The sequence below is a fragment of the Rattus norvegicus genome, chromosome 2 (genome assembly GCF_036323735.1).
Source record: "Rattus norvegicus strain BN/NHsdMcwi chromosome 2, GRCr8, whole genome shotgun sequence".
Taxonomy (NCBI): Eukaryota; Metazoa; Chordata; class Mammalia; order Rodentia; family Muridae; genus Rattus; species Rattus norvegicus.
Genome location: NC_086020.1, coordinates 22,893,375 through 22,915,950, shown reverse-complemented (window position 1 = coordinate 22,915,950; position 22,576 = coordinate 22,893,375). Strand labels below are relative to the sequence as shown.

The 22,576-nt window shown below is 38.3% G+C and overlaps 1 protein-coding gene across 12 annotated transcripts in view; it reads left to right on the top strand.

Annotated features, from left to right (window-relative positions):
- The window catches only part of Xrcc4 (X-ray repair cross complementing 4), a 246,424-nt gene that overhangs the window by 16,979 nt on the left and 206,869 nt on the right, over positions 1–22,576 (top strand). For all 12 annotated transcript variants that reach the window (XM_008760636.3, NM_001006999.1, XM_006231751.4 and 9 more), the window contains exon 3: positions 8,982–9,157. In XM_008760636.3, the coding sequence (XP_008758858.1) occupies positions 8,982–9,157 (176 nt within the window). The remainder of the gene's footprint in view (positions 1–8,981; positions 9,158–22,576) is intronic.

The following is a 22,576-nucleotide window of genomic DNA, read 5'->3' as shown; positions in this document are numbered from 1 at the left end:
AATTTCTAGATGGTCCTGAGGCTGCATATTTTATTCATTGTGCTGGCCCTCTGGGCTTTTATCCCCCACCCCCAAATCTGATCCTGTTCCCTTTTCCTCTCCTCATCCCCTCACCCACCCAACTCTCTCCTCCCCTCTGCCTCCTGGTTTTATGTCATGGTCTTTGATACACTTTGATTTGAGCTATGTGCAGGTAAAATATGTGGATGAGTTTTCATTTTTCTACATACAGACTACCAATTAGACCAGTACCATTTATTCAAAATGCTTTCCTTTTTCCCACCATATATTTTTGGCTTCTTTATCAAAGATCAAGTGTCAATAAGTGTGTGAGTTTATTTCTGAGTCTTCAATTCTATTTCATTGATTGACCTGTCTGTCTCTGTACCAATGCCATGCCGTTTCCTCTCTATCCTCTTGATCTCCTTTTGTCTTCTTATTGTTCTAGCTAGGACTTTGAGTGCCATATTGAATAGATAGAGGTGGGCATCCTTGTCTTGTCCCTGATTTTGGTAGAATTGCTTTAAGTATCTCTCCATTTAGTTTGATATTGGCTGTTAGTTTGCTGTAAACTGCTTTTATTATGTTTAGGATCCTGAATTCTTGATCTCTCCAATACTTTTACATGGGTGGGTGTTGTATTTTATCAAATGCTTTTTTAGTATCTAATGAGAGGATCATGTGATTTTTTTTTCTTTTGAGTTTGTTTATATAGTGGATTACATTAATGGATTTTTTTTTATTTTTTTTATTTTTTTTTTACAAGCTGCTTTTGCTCATGTTTGTTTGTTTACCACAGCAATACAAACAACATTTTTTAAAAGTTACAAAGAAAAAATCCGGGGTTGGGGAGGATTTTTTTTAATTGAACTAACCTTGCATCCTACTTGATGATTGTGAATGAGGATTTTGATGTGTTCTTGGATTTGGTTTGCTAGAATTTTACTGAGTATTTTTACATTGATATGTATACAGGAAATTGGTCTCTAGTTTTCTTTCTTTGTTGGGTCTTTGTGTGGTTTAGGTATAATAGTAATTGAGGCTTCATAGAATGAGTTACGTAGTCTTCCTTCTGTTTCTATTTTATGGAATAGTTTGAGAAATATTGGTATTAGCTCTTCTTTGAAGATCTGATAGGATTCTGTGCTAAAGTGCTGCCCCTGGGCTTTCTTTTTGGGGGGTAGTGGTGGTATTTAATGGTTTCTTCTATTTCCTTGGGTTTAGATAGTATACCTGATCTTGATTTAACTTTGGTAAGTTTTATGGTATTAGAAATCATCCATTTCATCCAGATTTTCCAGTTTTGTTGAATATAGGCTTTCATAGTAGGATCTGGTGATTATTTGAATTTCCTCAGTTTCTGTTGATTTGTCTCTCCTTTTCACTTCTGATTTTGTTAAATTGGATACTACCTCTGTGCCCTTTAGTTAGTTTGGATAAGGGTTTATCTAGCTTGGTGATTTTCTTAAAGATCCAGCTTTTGGTTTTGTTGATTCTTTTTATCGGTTTCTATTTGGCTGATTTTGGCCCTGAATTTGACCCTTTCCTATTTAGTGCTCTTGGGTGTGTTTGCTTCTTCTTTTTTTTTTCCTAGGGATTTCAGGTGTGTTGTTAAATTGCTGCTGTAGAATCTTTCCAATTTCTTCATGAGGGTACTTAGTGCTATGAATTTTTGTCTTAGCCCTGCTTTTATCATGTCCCATATATTTGGGTATGCTTCGTTGATTTGTAGGAGATTTTTAATTTCTTTCTTTATTTCTTCTCCTCTGACCAAGTTATCATTGAGTTTCCATGTTTAGTTGTTCTGTTCCTATGGGTGTGTGTGTGTGTGTGTGTGTGTGTGTGTGTGTGTGTGTGTTTATTTGAAGTCTAGCCCTAGTCTGTGGTGATCTGATAGGATGCATGGGATTATTTCACTCTTTTCATATCTGCTAAGGCTTGTTTTGTGACTTATATGGTCAGTTTTGGAGATGTTACCATGAGGTGTTGAGAAGAAGGTATATTCTTTTGTTTTGGGCGGAATGTTCTGTATATATCTGTTAAATCCATTTAAGTCATAATCTCTATTAGTTTCACTGTGTCTCTGTTTAGTTTCTGTTTCAGTGGCTTGCCTATTGGTAAGAGTGGGGTGTTGAAGTCTCCTGCTATTATTGTGTGGGGTTCAATGTATGTTTTGAGCTTTAGTAGTGTTTATTTTATGAATGTGGGGGTCCTTGCATTTGGGGCATAGATGTTTAGAATTTTGACCTTCTTGGTGAGATTTTTCTTTGATGAATATGAAGTGTCCTTCCCCATCTCGCTCAATAACTTTTGGTTGACAGTCTGTTTTATTGGACATTGGAATAGCAGTTCCCCCTTGTTTCTTGGGACTATTTGCTTGGAAGATTTTTTTTTCCAGCCTTTTATTTTGATGTAGTGTTTGTCTTTGCCATTGAGGTGTGTTTCTTATATGCAGCAAAATGCCGGATTCTTTGCATATCCAGTCTGTTAGCCAATGTCTTTTTCTTGAGTCCATTGACATTGAGAGATATTAAAGACAGATAATTATTAGTTCCTGTTTTGTTTGTTGTTGTAGGTGTTATTATGTGTGTATGATTTTCTCCTTTTGGTTTTGTTGTGAGATGATTAATTTCTTACTTTTTTTTTTTGGTGTAGATATCCTTTTTGTGTTAGAGTTTTCCTCTAGAATCCTCTGTAGGGCTGGATTGTCAGATACATATTATTTAAGTGTAGTTTTGTTCTGGAATATTATGGTTTCTTCATCTATGATGATTGAGTTTTGCAGGGTATAGTAGCCTGGATTGGCATCTGTGTTTCCTTAGAGTTTGCATGACCTCTGTCCAGGCTCTTCTGGCTTTTAGTGTCTTTGTTGAGAAGTCTGGTGTAATTCTGACAGGTCTGCCTTTATATGCTGCTTGGCCTTTTTCATTGCTGGTTTTAATATTTTTTCAATGTTTTGTCCATTTGGTGTTTTGATTATTATGCGATGGGAGGAATTTCTTTTCTGATCCAACCTATTTAGTGTTCTGTAGTCTTCTTGTACATCTATGGCCCTGTCTTTCTTTAGGTTAGGGAAGCTTTCTTCTATGATTTTAGTGAATATGTTCTCTGGCCTTTTGAACTGGGAATTTGACTCTCTTCTATCATGCTTGCTTCTCACTCTCTTGTAAACGTACTTTTAGATATTTTTGACCATTCACCATTATGGTATACTGGGTTGTTTTCCTACCAAATTAAATGAGTATTTTCCATTTCCCATATGTTGTCAGCATTGAAATTATCTTTTTAAAAATTAATTAATTAATTAAATTTTCTGTTATATATTACATCTCAACTGCAAATTTCCCCTCCTTCCTATCTTCCTAGTCTCTCTTATCCACTTGTCCTCTCCCTTAAACCCATTCCCCCCGGTTTTTCTTCAGAAAAGAGTAAACCTTCCAGGAATGTCAACTACTCAGGACATACCAAGGTACAATAAGACTAGGCACAAATCTTCATATCAAGGCTAGAAGAGACAACCCAGTAGTAGCAAAAGTGTTCCAAGAGCAGGTCAGTGTGTCAGGTACATGTAGCAAGGATCCTCCTCTAATGAATAAAGATTTTAGGGGACCAGCCACTGGGCGAGTAGTAGGTGGGAGTTCCAGGTTGGGGGCAGGGAAGGAGGAGAAAAAGAGAGTATGGAGGAGGGAGGAAGGAGGATGGAGAAAGAGAAGGACTACCCACATTCGGGTGGATTTAAGTAGCCACAGGTAGCTATGAATATCTTATAAGGATCGATTATTACAGGACAATTTGTCTTATCTAGCTGAGCAGTTTATATCAATATCAAATGGCTCTGAGTTTATTGTGTGGACATTTTGTGGGGTGAGAATTTATTGATGGAAAACTGATCTCTAAATTACAAGCCTCAAGAATTTAGATTTTACCGTGTTACTGGGAATTGTGACAGGTCACCATGAGATGAGTGGTCATTACTTGTGGCTGGAGTGGCCCAGGTCGCTGCTAGGGTTAGCCATAGAAGCAGCGAGACTGCTGGGGCCAGAGAGTAGCAGGCAGTAGTGTGTGATGGTAAAGGAACAGGCCACATTCACACTATTAAAAGTCCCATAAGAACAAACTACAAAGCCAAAAACATATGCAGAGGATTTAGGCCTGAACTATATAGGCTTCCTGATTGTCTCTTTGGTCTCAGTGAGCCTTGATGAAACCTGCCTAGTTGATACTGTGTGTTGTGTTCTTGTGATGTGCTTCTGGCTTCTTAAGTGCCGAATCTCCTCTGAAATTATCTCATTGACATAATTCCTATATTTGCCTTCCAAGTATTTTATTGATGAATTTCACATTTATAATTGTGATGGTTTGAGTTAGAATGACCCCACAGAGTCCTATATTTGAATGCTTAGTCCCTAAAGAGTGAAACTCTTTGAAATGATTAGAAGGATTAGGAGGAAGTGTGTCCCTGGGAGGGGGTTTTAAGGTACTAAAGCCTATGGGCTCGGGCTCTCTTTCTTTGTCTCTCTCCAACCTCCTTCACTTTTCTCTTGACCCGTGGATCAGAATGTAGTTCTCAGTTCCAGCTCCAGTGTCATGTGTGTCACCTTGCTCCCCGTCATGATGATAATGGACTAAACCTCTGAAATTGTAAGCAAGCCTTTAGTTACATACCTTCTGTATGTAACTGACTTGCTCATGGTGTCTCTTAGCAGCAGTTGATCAGTGCTAAGAATTGTCTTCAAGGACATTGACATGTGATTTTCTTTTTCATAATGTTTTTTCTTGTTTGGTATTAGTGTAATAGTGACTTTATAAAGGAATTCCGAAGTGCTCTTTCTTATTTTTGAATAAGTTATGAGGTACTGGTTACAGATCTTTGAATTCTTGACCTGGGCTTATTTTATTTAGAAGGTACTATCAAAATGTTTTGATATCCTTATTTGTTCTGGGTTTGTTTAAGGTGTTTACCTCTTGGTGGTTGAACTTTGATAGTTTGGATGAATCTAAAACTTGTCCAGTTTTTTTTTTTTTTTTTAGATTTTCTAATTTAATACAGTGTAGGATTGTAAAATATTCCTTCTTTGTATTTTGAATATCTTTGGTGTCTATTGTCATGTTTCTTTGTTCATTTCTGATTCTGTTAATTTGCATCATCACTTTCTTTGTTTGGTCACTTGGGCCATGGGTCTGTTGATCTTGTTTCTCTCAAAGAACCAGTCAAGATTGTGTGTATTTTTGTATTTTTTCTTTGTAATTTTTTTTTTTTTTTTTTTTTTTTTTTTTTTTTTTTTTTTTTTTTTTTGGAGCTGGGGACCGAACCCAGGGCCTTGGGCTTGCTAGGCAAGCGCTCTACCACTGAGCCAAATCCCCAATCCGGTTTGTTTTATACTTTTGTTGTATCCTTGCATTATTTTCTTTGACTTTAAATGTAGGCACTTAAAACTACACATTTCCCTCATAAGCTTGTTTACAGTGTATCCCAGAGCTTTTGTTATTTTGTATTTTCATTGTCTTATAATTCCAGAAAAAAATTAAATTCCTTTCTTGATTTTATCTTTACCCATTTGTCAATCAGTAATGAGTTATTTAATCTTATGGGTTTGTAGTTATTAGGGATTCATTTTCTGTTGATTTTAAACTTTATTTCATTCATCAAATAGGAAACATGGAATCAAATTTTTCCAAAATTTTAAGGTTTGTTTATTTATTAGTTTTAGGTAATATTTTTATCAATTCTTTAAGAATTTTACACCATATTTTTCAGTTCAATTCATGACTTTCCTACAACTTTTGCCAAATCTACGTCAATCACCTTACCCATCCAACTTAGTGTAATTTTTCTTTTTCCTTCTCATTTTCAACCCATGTACTCCATTTTGTGTTGGCTAACTACTCTTGGAATAAGATGTATTTGCATTCATTTATGTATATATGTATGTATGTATGTATGTATGAATGATATGTGTGTATGCTTTTATTACATCCTAAGCACAGTTTTTTCCTTCCTCCAGTCTTCCCAATCCCCTTTCCCAAAATCCTTTCCTCCCCACATCTCCCTTATGAAAATAGCAGTCTTCTCAGGGATAGCCATTGAACAGTATACCAAGATATAATAAGAGTAGGAACAAACGCTACTTCATATCAAGGGTGGGTGAGGAAACCCAGTAGGAGGAAAAGGATCTCAAGAGCAGATGAAAGCATCAGAGACAACCCCCTCCCAAAAAATTGTAAGCCAACAATCATAACATGTATGCAGAGGACCTAGCAGAGACCCATGTATGTTCCATGATTGCTACTTCAGTCTCTGTGAGCCCCTATAAGCCCTGCATAATTGATTCTGGGAGTCATATTCTCCTGGTGTCCTCACCCACAATTCTTCCCCATTTTCCATAGGGATCTCTGATCTCTAAGGGTGTGACCCAATAGAGGGTTTTGGCATCTTCTCCCATCAGCCTCTCGGATGATGACTGGGAGAGGCACCAATGTTTGAGTATACAAGAATATCACTAGGAATCATTTTATTGATTTTCTAATATAGGTGTTTGGGTTAGTTGAGATATCTTTTGTCATACCACTAAAGAAAATTGATATTTTCCAGCAGATGCCATGAGCCAATTAATTTTTAACCTAAAGGTAGGGACTATATACTAACCTCTCCCAGCTCACTGTTTCAATAATTTTAGAAGGAAAGTGTAAAAGGAGGGATGATATTTAGTCTTTTTTCTGTCAGAAACTTACTTTTTATATGATGTGCAGCATTCCCCAGAGGTGAAGCATAGTGAATATGTAGATCAGATTGAGGGCATTATCTCAGATGGGAACATGTAGAGGGGAACTCCCTATGTCTTACAGTTTTTGTGTGTTTAGTCTTCGTGTTCATGTTCAGAAGTACCTGTTGCATAATATTTGTTCCGTAAGTAATTTTCAATAGGTGAGTTGGATTATTAAAATGTATTAAATATTTTAAAATAGGTATACTTTCTGTTTAGTGAAATTAGCATATTGTATGTTTTCATTTTTTATTGGCACATTACTTGTATAGAAGTCTTTATCATGGCATTTTCATACAAGTCTACAATGAACTTTGATCATATCTACCTTCATTCTATTTTTCCTGCTTTCTGATGTTTCTCTTCTTTCTCCTCCGCACACATTTTTCAAATCTAGATTTCACATATAACAGAAAACATGCAGTTTTTTTCCAAAGTTTAGCTTATTTCTCTTAATTGTTTGCTCTCCTGTTTTATTCCTTTTATTGTATTGTATACCTTTACCATACTTTTTTAATCTACTCATTCACTGATAGGCAGTCAGGCAGATTCTTCTGTCTATTGTGAATAGTAACTACTGGATATGAACCTGTCCCTATTTTATACTGACTGATGCATTTGGGTATTTACCCTAAGAGTGCTTTAGAATGATCTATTCTGTTTGCAGTTTTGGGGGGAAGTGGAGATGCACTGCTTTACACCCCTATGAGTGATGTTTAAAAGTTTCTTTTTATACAGTTTATAAGTTTAAGTTTATACAGGGTCATCTTTTCCGCAACTACCTCTGACTAAGTTTCCATGATGCTCTCCAATCCATAGCCCTCTTTTCTTATGGCCTGTATGGTTGTTGTTGTTGCTGTTGTTGTTATTGTCAGTAACCTCCTGTCTCCAGTTGATCCTCAGCATATACATGCTAAGTAAAGGTTTACTGCATCTTTACCAACTTGTGTCGTTTTTCTTTTCTTAAATAGAGCCATTCTGACTGTGGGATGGAGTTTAATTGTCGCTTTGGTTTTAATTATCCCGTTGAGTTAGGAGGATATTGATCATTTTCTCTCAATTTATTTGAGTACTATTCAGTTCATTTGTACATTGATTAGGTTATTATGTCAAAGTTGGTTTTTCTTAGCCTTTATATTTTAAGGATACTAATTCCCCTGAGATAAATTGCTTGCAAATGCTTTCTCTCATTATCCCAATTTTTCTGTACAGTTTTTTAGTGCAGAAGCTCTGTAATTATGTGTACTCCTTTTGTAGTTCTCCCAGTTAGGTCTTGAACTATTGCAGCCCTACTCAGAAATTTCCTGTTAAGCCTATATTTTGAAGTATTTTCCTCATGAATTCATCTCTGTCTTTCCAATTTTTTGTCCTGGTATTTCCTGAGGACGGGTATGTTGGACATGTATCAACTGGGGCTGTGGACCCTACAGTCACTCATTCTTTGCAGTATTACTGATTGTGGATCTTCGTAGTACGCCTCTGCCTACTACAAACAAGGTTTCTTTGATGAGAGCTGAGAACTATATTTATCTTTGGAGATAAGGCACTTAATACAGAGTTAGAAGCTATATTGATTTAGGGAAATGGCATTAGTTCCGAGAAAAAGCCTCCATGTCAGGACTGGTTCAGTTCTTCCAGTCCTACATTAGAAGTTATGCAATAGCATCTCACTTGGAAATTGTAGGACTGCAACTAAGGACATTGGGATATCTCATACTTTGGGAGGATCTCTAGAACTCTTGACCAAGAGCATGATGGTTTCCCTTTTGTGACACTGGAGTTTTTGTTAGGTAAGCTGTTATTCCTGCATAGAGGAACTATTACCCACGTGGCATAAATCTGTAACACACACACACACACACACACACACACACACAGTTCCTAATTCTGAGTACATAGTCTGGTATAACTGCAGAAGCTGGAAAGCAGAGGGGATTAGAGACGAAGACAGTGAGCTCAAGAGATGGAGTGGACACAGGGGCTTCCAATGGGCAAAGGGGGGAAGTTTGGGTGCTTACCTAGGGAAGAGGGGAATGTGTTACAAGAGAGGGAGGAAAAAGATAAACAGCACTAAATGTATCTGCAAAAAACTACTGGGAAACATTTTATTTTATTTCTTCAAAGTTCTGTTATATTGGTTAAGTAGTTGTAACAGTTAAATCCATATTTTCTAATAGAACCTTTTGATTTCATCTCCTTAATTAATCTTTCCCATAGTTTCTGAATCGGAGATTGCACAGGAAGCTGATGACATGGCTATGGAGCAGGAAAAATACATGGATGAGCTGAGACGGGCACTGGTGCCAGAGTCGGGAGCAGCTGGTGCATACAAGTTCATCTTTTCCAAGGACACTCAGCATTTCTCCCTGGAGAAAGAACTGAAAGATGTTTCTGTGAGTAGCCCTTCCACGTTTGTTTTCATTGATACATTTTGTTTCACATTTCAGTAGCAGGTCCTGGAACAACTCAGAAATAAATACCAAGAAATTGCTTGGGATCCTTGTTAGTATGCTTCAATTTTTATAAAGGAAATCATATGTATAAGAAGTGTTTCTGTGAGGGTGTTGTCTGTGTGTGTGTCTGTGTCTGTGTACATGTGTGGGCATGCATGTCGTGTGGCCATGGCTGTGTGTGCCATGTCCCATGTGTGATGGTCATAGCCTCAGACTGTCCGCCTTGTTAGCAAGCACTTTTACCTACTACGCCCTCTCACCATTCACAATGTTTCAGAGTTAAAGTTGATGACATATTTCTTTCAACACTGCAAAGTAAACACTAGGAAATGTATTTACTCATCACTATTTAAAACACTTTAAGTACTGTATAGTTAATTACACGAATGAACAAGAGTATTAGACCATTGCAGCCTGGCTTTCTCAAATTAAGTTTGGGAAAATACAGAGTTTTAGAAAGAAAATATTAAGTTTATCTTTGCCTATTTAATAATTGATTTATTTTCTTTCTTCTAGTATATTTGAAATTTTATCTTATTTTAAAAAATTTTAATAATTTTTTAACTTGTGTTGGTGCCTTGCCTGCATATGTGTCAGTTCCCCTGGAACTGGGATTGTAGGCTATTGGGAGCTGCCTGCCACGTGGGTACTTGTAATTGAACCTGGGTCCTTTGGAAGAGCAGCTGGTACTTTTAGCCCTTAAGTCTTCTCTCCAGCCTTTTATATATGACATTCTAAAACAACATAGTTCAGTGTGGTAATACATATAATTAAGGAATCATGATTTACATTGTCCTACTTAAAAACAGTAGAGCAGAACTAGCTTTGTGTCTGAGCTTTTAAAGATTGTGTGCTTTCTAGACCCACATAATCTGCTACATGGCTCAGTTTCTGCACCAATTCTGACTAAGGAGCAGCTAGCTTAAAAGTTTGTGTTCACTCTCTTTACAGCCTCCCTAAATTAAATTAACATTAAATTCACTTTTGCCTTTTGTTTATTAATCATATGAGATCCACACCATAAGAAAGGGAACTTTATCAGGTTCATTGATAGTAATTAAGGAATTGGTTCTTGTTTGTCTGTTTTGTTTGCTTGTTTTGTTTTTAGTTAAATCTAATTTTTAAATGATTTTAAAACAATCTTTTAAACTCAATAGTACAGGAGATTTATCAATCTGAGAAGTATTTCAAGAAATAACTAAAATTATTATTTTCAAATATATTGTGGGAAAATAATATAGAATGACTGACTCTTGTAATTTCATTTACAAAATATATATTTCTATTCACTGTCAATACATGTTTTTTATTCTGTTGAGATTATTCCCATAATAGCTTAAAATAGGTTGGTTTGAAGTGACACATTCAGTTTAGTATCACTTATGTTCTTTTCTGTGGTCCAAGCTCAGTCAGATGACATTAAATGCCCTTATAAGTGCGCCTGCTTCTTCTCATATTGCAAAGTAGAACTGGTCAAATTAAGAACAATGATATTTTCTATTCAACAGATATTTATTTTAAACACTTTTGGTTATTTTGTGATAATGCATGGCAAGTTCCTGAGAAGTTTTCGGTAGCTGTGATGTGGTGAAAGCGAGGGCTGGGCAGGTGGAAGCTCGGAGGGCTTGCCCTGGGTGCTTCATGTGAGGGCTTGCCTTGGGTGCTCCGTGTGCATCATGCTTTGCTGATGCTGTGAGGGAAAACCTTTAATTCCTCATGGCCTATGTCATCTACAGTTGTCTTGCTATAAATAAGTTATAGACTGGCAGTGATCCTGGAAAATTGCTTGCTATCTTGAAATTAATCACTCTTTATCAAAACTGAGGCCTTGACTCTTGTCTTTTCAACTTTTACTAGTGATAAAACAACATAAATATGCTCAGGGATTCAGCAGAGTGCCGAGACCCTAGACAGATTACCTTCAATCTCACCGTGCAGTTTAGATGGCTGCTACTATGTTGGCACACGGTTTATTGTTGATAAGTTTGTTCATGCCTGGATTGCTTGAGAGAGAATTTTGAATATTAAATGAGATAAACCTTTCTGTGCTAAGGTCAGCTTTCTAGATGTAGCTAAAACAGTGGCAAGCTTATTCAGGCAGACTTCTGAGTCTCATTCAGAGTCATTTAGTGTGCCATGTGTTCTGCAAACTGATTTCATCTTGATGCTGTCTTTTAAGTTCATCTGCTGGCAATAATGTGCACACATGGCAGACTGCTCCAAGGTTCACTGCACTTGGATGACCCAGGCATTGTGAAGGAGTTTGTAATGCTTTCCTTAATGACATAGATAACTGACATTTGCCAAAAAAAGAAAAAAAAATGACCACTGGAACTTAGAAGGCTGGAAAGAACGTACAGATTCAGCTCAGAAAGACATACCAAAGTCTGTGGTGTTTCCACACAATACTGTTCCCATGGCAAAGAGACCTCCATGAGTGCCTTGTCCAGTTGCTATTGGTCTGGCCCTCTCGCCAGCACAGTTTGAGACATTTCTCACCTTCCTCAAATCTTTCATGTGCCAAGTCATATTTTCAGGATCACTGCATATCTTGAACATTTGGAACATACAAGTCATGTAAGGATTGTATGAAATTTACAGTTTTACTTCCCCCATTAAGGGAAGAAAATACTTTTATTTTAAAAGACCCATTTTTAAGAAAAAATAATTAATATTTTTACTGAGGATTAGAATTTCAATTTTCAGTGTAAGGAGATCCCTAGATACATAAACTGTTGATGTTCAGGTCTTTGGACAGAATGGGTTCACAGTTTTTATGAGATTAGCTCTGAATTCATAACTGATCCCTTGAATGTGCATATGTTCTGATTATATTTTTTAGGAAAATAGGTACTTTCATTTAATATTAATACCGACTAGAATAAAGAGCTCTGTTGGGGACAGTAAGCTGATATGCACTCCCTTGTGAGCACTCGCAGTTGACCATGTCTCTATCTTTACGAATCTGTCTCTGGCAGATTATTCTTTCAGCTTTGCACAGGTCATGCTGAGTGTGTGGTATACACACTTGCTCACTTGACACTGTATCTTCATAATACAATTATCTTCTTATTTTGCTTTTACTAGATTTATTTTGGTAATAAATTATAACTGTTTATTTTTCTTCTTTTATACATATGTCTGCAGTTCCCTTCCTTCCACTTTTCCCAGCCTCTTTCCCCCACCTCCTTTCTCACCCACATCTACAATTCCTCTGTTTCCCTTTAGGAAAGAACAGTCTCCCCGGGATATAAGCCGCATATATCATAATGAGTTAGAATAAGACTAGGTAGAAACCCTCATGTCAAGGCTGGACCAGGCAAACCAGTAGGGAGACAAGGGTCCCAACAGCAGGAAGAAGAGTCAGATACCTCCAACTTGCACTCTTAGGAGGCCTACAAGAACACCAAGCTACCCAACAATAACATGTAGTCAGACAACCTAGCATACATCTATGCAGACTCCATGATTGCTACTTTGTAGTGTTCCCCAAGCTCCCTAATGTTTGACTATTAGTTTCTTCTTCTGCTCTCATCAGTTGCTAGATGAATCCTGCCAGATGACAATTGGGCTAGGCACTAATCATGAGTGTAGCAGAATATCATTGAGAGCCATTTTATTGACTTTTTTTCCACATATGTTTGGTTCTATTTGAGGTGTCTGGAATATTCAGCCTGATTCCTGAGCATCATTGGTTGACCACTGATCCAAGTTCTGCACCATCATTGTCCCAGCACATCTTGCAGACAAGACACATTAGTAGGTGGAAGGCTTTTGTGGCTGGGTTTGTGCCTTAGACCCACCCCTGGAATCCTTGCCTGGTGTCAGAGGAGAGCCGATTCAGACTCTGAATATTCCATTACTAGGAACCTTTGCTAGTATCTAAATCATAGATTCCAGGGAGTTTCCATGTGGATTGCCCCTGCCCTCCATATACAGTCATATTTCCCTGTACTCTATTGGTCAACTCCCCAACCTCCCACCTGAACCCTCCCGTTCCTGTCTACACCCACTCAATGTCCACCCACAAAAATCTATTCTATTTCTTCCCAGGGAAATCTGTGTGTCCTTCCTTCAGCCCTCCTTGTTACTTAGTATTGGTAGGTCTATGGATTATAGAACTTTTACTTAATAGCTAATAACTACTTATATATGAGTACATACCACATCTGTCTTTCAGGGTCTTGGCTAACCCACTCAGGATGATTTTTTCCTACTTCCATCCATTTGCCTGCAAATTTCATGATGTCATTTTTTACTCGTTGAGTAATACTACATTCTGTAAATGTACCACTTTTTCGTTATCCACTCTTTAATTGAGGACAACCTGGGTTTTTTCTATTTTCTGACTATTATGTGAATAAAGACTGTATGAACATAGTTGATAAATGTCCTTGTGGTAGGATGGAATGTCCTATGGACAGACTCCCAAGAGTGGTATTGCATGGTCTTGAGGTGGATAGATTAATAATTTTTTTGAGGAGCTGTTATATTGATTTCCAAAGTGGTTCTACAAGTTTGCACCCCAACCAATAGTAGAGGAGTGTTCTTTGTTCCACATCCTCCGACCATGAGCTACCACTTGTGTTTTTGATCTTGGCTATTGTGAAAGGTGTAAGATAAGATGGAATCTCATCTTACCAACAGGCAGATCATGCAAACAAAACCTAAACACACACACACACACACACACACACACACACACACACACACACACACACCTCTGTCTGTCTGTCTGTCTGTCTGTCTGTCCTGCTGCCTGCCTGCCTGCCTGCCTGCCTGCCTGTCTGACTTTTTCTCAGTACCTAATGGAACTTTCTCCAAAATTGACTACATACTCAGTTCCAAAGCAAGTAAATAGGTATAAGAAAATTGAAATAACACCTTGTCACAGCAGCATGGATTAAAGCTATATTTCTTTTTTTATTGGATACTTTTTATTGACATTTCAAATGTTATTCCCTTTCCCTTCCATAAGTCCCCTGGCCCACCCTTTCTATAAGGTTGTTCCCCCTCACAAACCATCCCCCTTCCCGCCTCCCTGCCCTGACATTCCCCTACCATGGGGCTTCCAGCCTTGGCAGGACCAAGGGCTTCTCTTTCCATTGGTGCCCAACAAGGCCATCCTCTGCTACATTTGCAGCTGAAGCCATGGTTCAGTCCATGTATAATCTTTGGGTAGTGGTTTAATCCCTGGGAGCTCTGGTTGGTTGCTATTGTTGCAACCAACAATATGGGGTTACAAGCCCCTTCAGCTTCTTCAATCCTTTCTCTAACCCCTCCAACAGGGAGCCCATTTTCAGTTCAATGGTTTGCTACTAACATTTATCTCTGTATTTGTCATGCTCTAAAGCTTTATTTCAACAACCGAAATAAGAGAAGTCTACAATCTCATGGAAACTGAACAACTCTATACTAAATGGTATGTGGGTAAAGCAGCAATAAAGAAAGAAATGAAAGACTTTGCAGATTTCAATGAAGATGAATATACAACACACCTAAACTTATGTGACACAACGAAAGTGATGTTAAGAGGAAAGTTCAGGCTACCTCGCGAATCCCTGCCCCCAGCTCACTGCTCCCAAACCCCATGGGAGACAGAGCTCACTGCCCAGACAAGTGGGCACTCCTGAGACTGCAGAGCGGAAGAGACCACCAACACTGCCCACCCCTGCCCACATCCCTGGCCCAAGAGGAAACTGTATACGGCCTCTAGGTTCCTGTAGAAAGGGCACAGGAGCAGAAGGTCCACTGCATCTGAGACACCGCCAGAACCTGAAGGGACCGACCAGATAAACAGTTCTCTGCACCCAAATCCCGTGGGAGGGAGAGCTAAACCCTCAGAGAGGCAGACACGCCTGGGAAACCTGAAGAGACTACACTCTGCCCACATTTCTGACTCCAGAGGAAAACACCAAACGCCATCTGGGACCCTGGTGCACTGGGGCTCTGGAAAGGGCGGTCCAGGTCCTCCTGGTTGCTGCCCTCGAGGAGAGCTCATAAGCAACACCCCACGAGCAAACTTGAGCCTCAGGACCAAAGGTAAGACCGACCTTTCTGCTCCAAGCGACCTGCCTGGTGAATTCAGGACACAGGCCCACAGGAACAGCTGAAGATCTGTAGATAGGAAAAACTACACGCCCGAAAGCAGAACACTCTGTTCCCATAACTGGCTGAAAGAAAACAGGAAACAGGTCTACAGCACTCCTGACACACAGTCTTATAGGACAGTCTAGCCACTGTCAGAAATAGCAGAACAAAGTAACACTAGAGATATTCTGATGGCGAGAGGCAAGCAGAGGAACCCAAGATACAGAAATCAAGATTACATGGCATCATTGGAGCCCAATTCTCCCACCAAAGCAAACACGGAATATCCAAACACACCAGAAAAGCAAGATCTAGATTCAAAATCATATTTGATCATGATGCTGGAGGACTTCAAGAAAGACATGAAGAACTCCCTTAGAGAAACACAGGAAAACATAAATAAACAAATAGAAGCCTACAAAGAGGAAACAAAAAAAATCCCTGAGAGAATTCCAGGAAAACACAATCAAACAGTTGAAGGAATTAAAAATGGAAATAGAAGCAATCAAGAAAGAACACATGGAAACAACCCTGGATATAGAAAACCAAAAGAAGAGACAAGGAGCTGTAGATACGAGCTTCACCAACAGAATACAAGAGATGGAAGAGAGAATCTCAGGAGCAGAAGAATCCATAGAAATCATTGACTCAACTGTCAAAGATAATGTAAAGCAGAAAAAGCTACTGGTCCAAAACATACAGGAAATCCAGGACTCAATGAGAAGATCAAACCTAAGGATAATAGGTATAGAAGAGAGTGAAGACTCCCAGCTCAAAGGACCAGTAAATATCTTCAACAAAATCGTAGAAGAAAATTTCCCTATCCTAAAGAAAGAGATTCCCATAAGCATACAAGAAGCCTACAGAACTCCAAATAGATTGGACCAGAAAAGAAACTCATCCCGTCACATAATAGTCAAAACTCCAAATGCACAAAATAAAGAAAGAATATTAAAAGCAGTAAGGGGAAAAAGGTCAAGTAACATATAAAGGCAGACTAATCAGAATCACACCAGACTTTTCGCCAGAGACTATGAAAGCCAGTAGATCCTGGACAGATGTCATACAGACCCTAAGAGAACACAAATGCCAGCCCAGGTTACTGTATCCTGCAAAACTCTCAATTAACATAGATGGAGAAACCAAGATATTCCATGACAAAACCAAGTTTACACAATATCTTTCTAAAAATCCAGCGCTACAAAGGATAATAAATGGAAAAGCCCAACATAAGGAGGCAAGGTACACCCTAGAAGAAGCAAGAAGCTAATCGTCTTGGCAACAAAACAAAGAGAAGAAAAGCACACAAACAAAACCTCACATCCAAATATGATTATAACAGGAAGCAATAATCACTATTCCTTAATGTCTCTCAACATCAATGGTCTTAAATCCTCAATAAAAAGAAATAGATTAACAAACTGGATACGCAATGAGGACCCTGCATCCTGCTGCCTACAGGAAACACACCTCAGAGAAAAAGACAGACACTACTTCAGAGTGAAAGGCTGGAAAACAAGTTTCCAAGCAAATGGTCAGAAGAAGCAAGCTGGAGTAGCCATTCTAATATCAAATAAAATCAATTTTCAACTAAAAGTCATCAAAAAGATAAGGAAGGACACTTCATATTCATTAAAGGAAAAATCCACCAAGATGAACTCAATCCTAAATATCTATGCCCCAAATACAAGGGCACCTACATACGTAAAAGAAACCTTACTAAACCTCAAAACACAAATTGCACATCACACAATAATACTAGGAGATTTCAACACTCCACTCTCATCAATGGACAGATCATGGAAACAGAAATTAAACAGAGACGTAGACAAACTAAGAGAAGTCATGAACAAAATGGACTTAACAGATATTTATAGAACAGTCTATCCTAAAGCAAAAGGATATACCTTCTTCTCAGCTCCTCATGGTACTTTCTCCAAAATTGACCATATAATTGGTCAAAAAATGGGCCTCAACAGGTACAGAAAGATAGACATAATCCCATGCGTGCTATCAGACCATTGCGGCCTAAAGCTGGTCTTCAATAACAATAACGGAAGAATGCCCACATATTCATGGAAGTTGAACAATGCTCTACTCAACGATAACCTTGTTAAGGAAGAAATAAAGAACAAAATCAAAGACTTCTTAGAATTTATTGAAAATGAAGGTACAACATACCCAAACTTATGGGACACAATGAAAGCTGTGCTAAGAGGAAAACTCACAGCTCTGAGTGCCTGCAGAACGAAACAGGAGAGAGCACATGTCACCAGCTTGACAGCACACCTAAAAGCTCTAGAACAAAAAGAAGCAAATACACCCAGGAGGAGTAGAAGGCACGAAATAAACAAGCTCAGAGCTGAAATCAACCAAGCAGAAACCAAAAGGACCATAGAAAGAATCAACAGAACCAAAAGTTGGTTCTTTGAGAAAATCAACAAGATAGATAAACCCTTAGCCAGACTAATGAGAGGACACAGAGAGTGTGTCCAAATTAACAAAATCAGAAACGAAAAGGGAGACATAATTATAGAATCAAAGGAAATTCAAAAAATCATCAGATCTTACTACAAAAGCCTATATTCAACAAAACTTGAAAATCTACAGGAAATGGAAAATTTCCTAGACAGATAACAAGTACCAAAGTTAAATCAGGAACAGATAAACCATTTAAACAAGCCCATATCTCCTAACAAAATAGCAGCAGTCATTAAAGTTCTCCCAACCAAAAAGAGCCCAGGTCCAGGCGGGTTTAGTGCAGAATTCTATCAGACCTTCATAGAAGACCTCATACCAATACTATCCAAACTATTCCACAAAATTGAAATAGTTGGAGCACTACGGAATTCCTTCTATGAAGCCACAATTACTCTTATACGTAAACCACACAATGACCCAACAAAGAAAGAACTTCAGACCAATTTCCCTTATGAATATCAATGCAAAAATACTCAATAAAATTCTGGCAAACCGAATCCCAGAGCATATCAAAACAATCATCCACCATGATCAAGTAGGCTTCATCCCAGGCATGCAGGGATGCTTTAATATATGGAAAACTATCAACATGATCCATTATATAAACAAATTGAGAGAACAAAACCACATGATCCTTTCATTAGATGCTGAGAAAGCATTTGACAAAATTCAACACCCCTTCATGATAAAAGTCGTGGAAAGAATAGGAATTCAAGGCCCATACGTACACATAGTAAAAGCCATATACAGCATACGTGTTGCTAACATTGAACTAAATGGAGAGAAACTTGAAGCAATCCCACCAAAATCAAGGACTAGACAAGGCTGCCCACTCTCTCCCTACTTATTCAATATAGTTCTTGAAGTTCTAGCCAGAGCAATCAGACAACAAAAGGAGATCAAGGGGATACAGATTGGAAAAGAAGAAGTCAAAATATCACTATTTGCAGATGATATGATAGTATATTTAAGTGATCCCAAAAGTTCTACCAGAGAACTACTAAAGTTGATAAACAACTTCAGCAAAGTGGCTGGGTATAAAATTAACTCAAATAAATCAGTAGCCTTCCTCTATACAAAAGAGAAACAAGCTTAGAAAATAATTAGGGAAACGACACCCTTCATAAAAGTCCCAAACAATATAAAGTTTGTTGGTGTGACTTTAACCAAGCAAGTAAAAGATCTGTACAATAAGAACTTCAAGACTCTGAAGAAAGAAATCGAAGAAGACCTCAGAAGATGGAAAGATCTCCCATGCTCATGGATCGGCAGGATTAATATAGTAAACATGGCCATTTTACCAAAATCAATCTTCAGATTCAATGCAATCCCCATCACAATACCAATCCAATTCTTCAAAGCGTTAGACAGAACAATTTGCAAATTCCTCTGGAATAACAAAAAACCCAGGATAGCTAAAACTATCCTCAACAATAAAAGGACTTCAGGGGGAATCACTCTCCCTGAATTCAGGCAGTATTACAGAGCAATAGTGATAAAAACTGAATTGTATTGGTACAGAGGGAGACAGATAGACCAATGGAATAGAATTGAAGACCCAGAAATGAACGCACACACCTATGGTCACTTGATTTTTGACAAAGGAGCCAAAACCATCCAATGGAAAAAAGATAGCATTTTCAGCAAATGGTGCTGGTTCAAGTGGAGGTCAACATGTAGAAGAAAGCAGATCGATCCATGCTTATCATCCTGTACAAAGCTTAAGTCCAAGTGGATCAAGGACCTCCACATCAAACCAGATACACTCAAACTAAGAGAAGAAAAAGTGGGGAAGCATCTCGAACACATGGGCACTGGAAAAAATTTCCTGAACAAACCACCAATGGCTTATGCTCTAAGATCAAGAATCAACAAATGGGATCTCATAAAACTGTAAAGCTTCTGTAAGGCAAAGGACAATGTGGTTAGGACAAAACGGCAACCAACAGATTGGGAAAAGATCTTTACCAATCCTACAACAGATGGAGGCCTAATATCTAAAATATACAAAGAACTCAAGAAGTGAAACTGCAGGGAGACACAAATAACCCTATTAAAAAATGGGGTTCAGAGCTAAACAAAGAATTCACAGCTGAGGAATGCCGTATGGCTGAGAAACACCTAAAGAAATGTTCAACATCTTTAGTCATAAGGGAAATGCAAATCAAAACAACCCTGAGATTTCACCTCACAGAAGTGAGAATGGCTAAGATCAAAAACTCAGGTGATAGCAGATGCTGGTGAGGATGTGGAGAAAGAGGAGCATTCCTCCATTGCTGGTTGGATTGCAGACTGGTACAACCATTCTGGAAATCAGTCTGGAGGTTCCTCAGAAAATTGGACCTTGAACTACCTGAGGACCTAGCTATACCTCTCTTAGGCATATACCCAGAAATTCCCCAACATGTAAAAAAGAAACGTGCTCCACTATGTTCATAGCAGCCTTATTTATAATAGCAGAAGCTGGAAAGAACCCAGATGCCCTTCAACAGAGGAATGGATATAGAAAATGTGGTACATCTATACAATGGAAATTTACTCAGCTATCAAAATCAATGACTTTATGAAATTCATAGGCAAATGGTTGAAAGTGGAAAATATCCTGAGTGAGCTAACCCAATCACAGAAAGACATACATGGTATGCACTCACTGATAAGTGGTTATTAGCCCAAATGCTTGAATTACCCTAGATGCACAGAACACATGAAACTCAAGACGGATGATCAAAATGTGAATGCTTCACTCCTTCTTTAAAAGGGGAACAAGTATACCCTTGGTAGGGAATAGAGAGGCAAAGATTAAAACACAGACTGAAGGAACACCCATTCAGAGCCTGCCCCACGTGTGGCCCATACATATACAGCCACCCAATTAGACAAGATGGATGAAGCAAAGAAGTGCAGGCCAACAGGGACCGGATGTAGATCTCTCCTGAGAGACACAGCCAGAATACAGCAAATAGAGAGGCGAATGCCAGCAGGAATCCACTGAACTTATAACAGGACCCCCGTTGAAGGAATCAGAGAAAGAACTGGAAGAGCTCGAAGGGGCTCGAGACCCCATATGAACAACAATGCCAAGCAACCAGAACTTCCAGGGACTAAACCACTACCTCAAGACTATACATGGACTGACCCTTGACTCTGACCTCATAGGTAGCTATGAATATCCTAGTAAGAGCACCAGTGGAAGGGAAAGCCCTGGGTCCTGCCAAGGCTGAACCCCCAGTGAACGTGATTATTGGGGTGGGGCGACAATGGGCGGAGGAAGGGGAGGAGCAGGGGTTAGGGGAATGTTGGCCTGGAAACCGGGAAAGGGAGTAACACTGGAAATGTAAATAATAAATACTCAAGTTAATAAAAAAAATTAAAAAAAAAGAAATGTTGATTCTTTCTTAAAAAAATGAACAAGATAGACAAACACTTTATTCAAACTAATTTTAAGTCATAATATATCCAACCTAAAAAAAAAATCAGAAATGAAATAGAAGAGACACTGAGAAAACCCAAAAAGTTATGAGATCATACTTTAGGAAACTGTATTCTACAAAATTGGAAAATTTAACACAATGGATCATTTTCTTGATAGATACCATTTACCAAAGTTAAATTAAGATTAGATAATTCCCCAAGATCTGTAGTTCCCTGAGAAAATAGAATCCTTCTTGAAAAGTCTCCTAACAACAAGAACAACAAGAACAAAAACAAAGCAAAACAAAACAAACAAAAACACAAACAAACAAGGAAACTAACTAAATGACCAAGGGTAGAAATTTTAGTGGCAAAGTTTTCCATATTGTCAATGCAGAGCTCATGCTGATAGTCCTTAAATTATTCCACAACATTCGAACAGAAGGAACACTGACAAACTCTACCTATGAGGCTATAATCACTCTGATACTCAAGCCACACAAAGATTCAACAAAGAAAGAGAATTACAGATCTATTTCTCTCATAAACATAGATGCAAAAATAGTTAATACTCAATAAAATACTCACAAACCAAATTTAAGAATACATCAAATAGATCATGCAGCACGATACAGGGAGGGTTCTAAGTCTGAAATTTCATGTAATGTACCATACATAGAAAACTGAAAGGAAACAACTCAAAATATGTTCACATCTCATTAGATGAAAACGCTTATGACAAAAAGTCTACCACATCTTCATGATAAAATCTTGGAGCGATCAGGGCTGAAGGGACTTAGCTAAACATAACAAAGGAATTTACAGTCAGCCTACAGACAACATCAAATTAAATGGAGAAAAACTCAAAGCAATCCACTAAAATCAGGAATAAGAGAAGGCTGTCACTAGCTCTGTATTTATTCAGTATAGAACTTGATGTTCTAGCTAGAGCAGCAAGATAACTGAAGAAGGTTAAGGAAACAGCAATTAAAAAGGAAGAAATCAGTGTGCTGTGATACGACACAGAAGCAGCCACAAAAATTCTGCTGGGGAACTTGTACAGCTTATAAACACCTTCACTGCATTGGCTGGACAGTTAAAGAGAAAAAAAAGCAGTAGCATACTATATTCTAATGACAAATGGGCTTAGAAAAAAATCAGGGAACCAACACCCTTCGTAATAGCCACAAATAATATAAAATATCCCGGGGTAACTCTAGTCAAGCAAGTGAAAGACTTGTATGACAAATACTTGGGAGTCTTTGAAGAAAGAAACTGAAGAAGGTATCAGAGATCAAAAGATCTCAGGCAGTGAGCAGGGATTCATCGGATTAACACAGTACCAATGGCCATGTTACCAAGGCATTCTGTAGATTC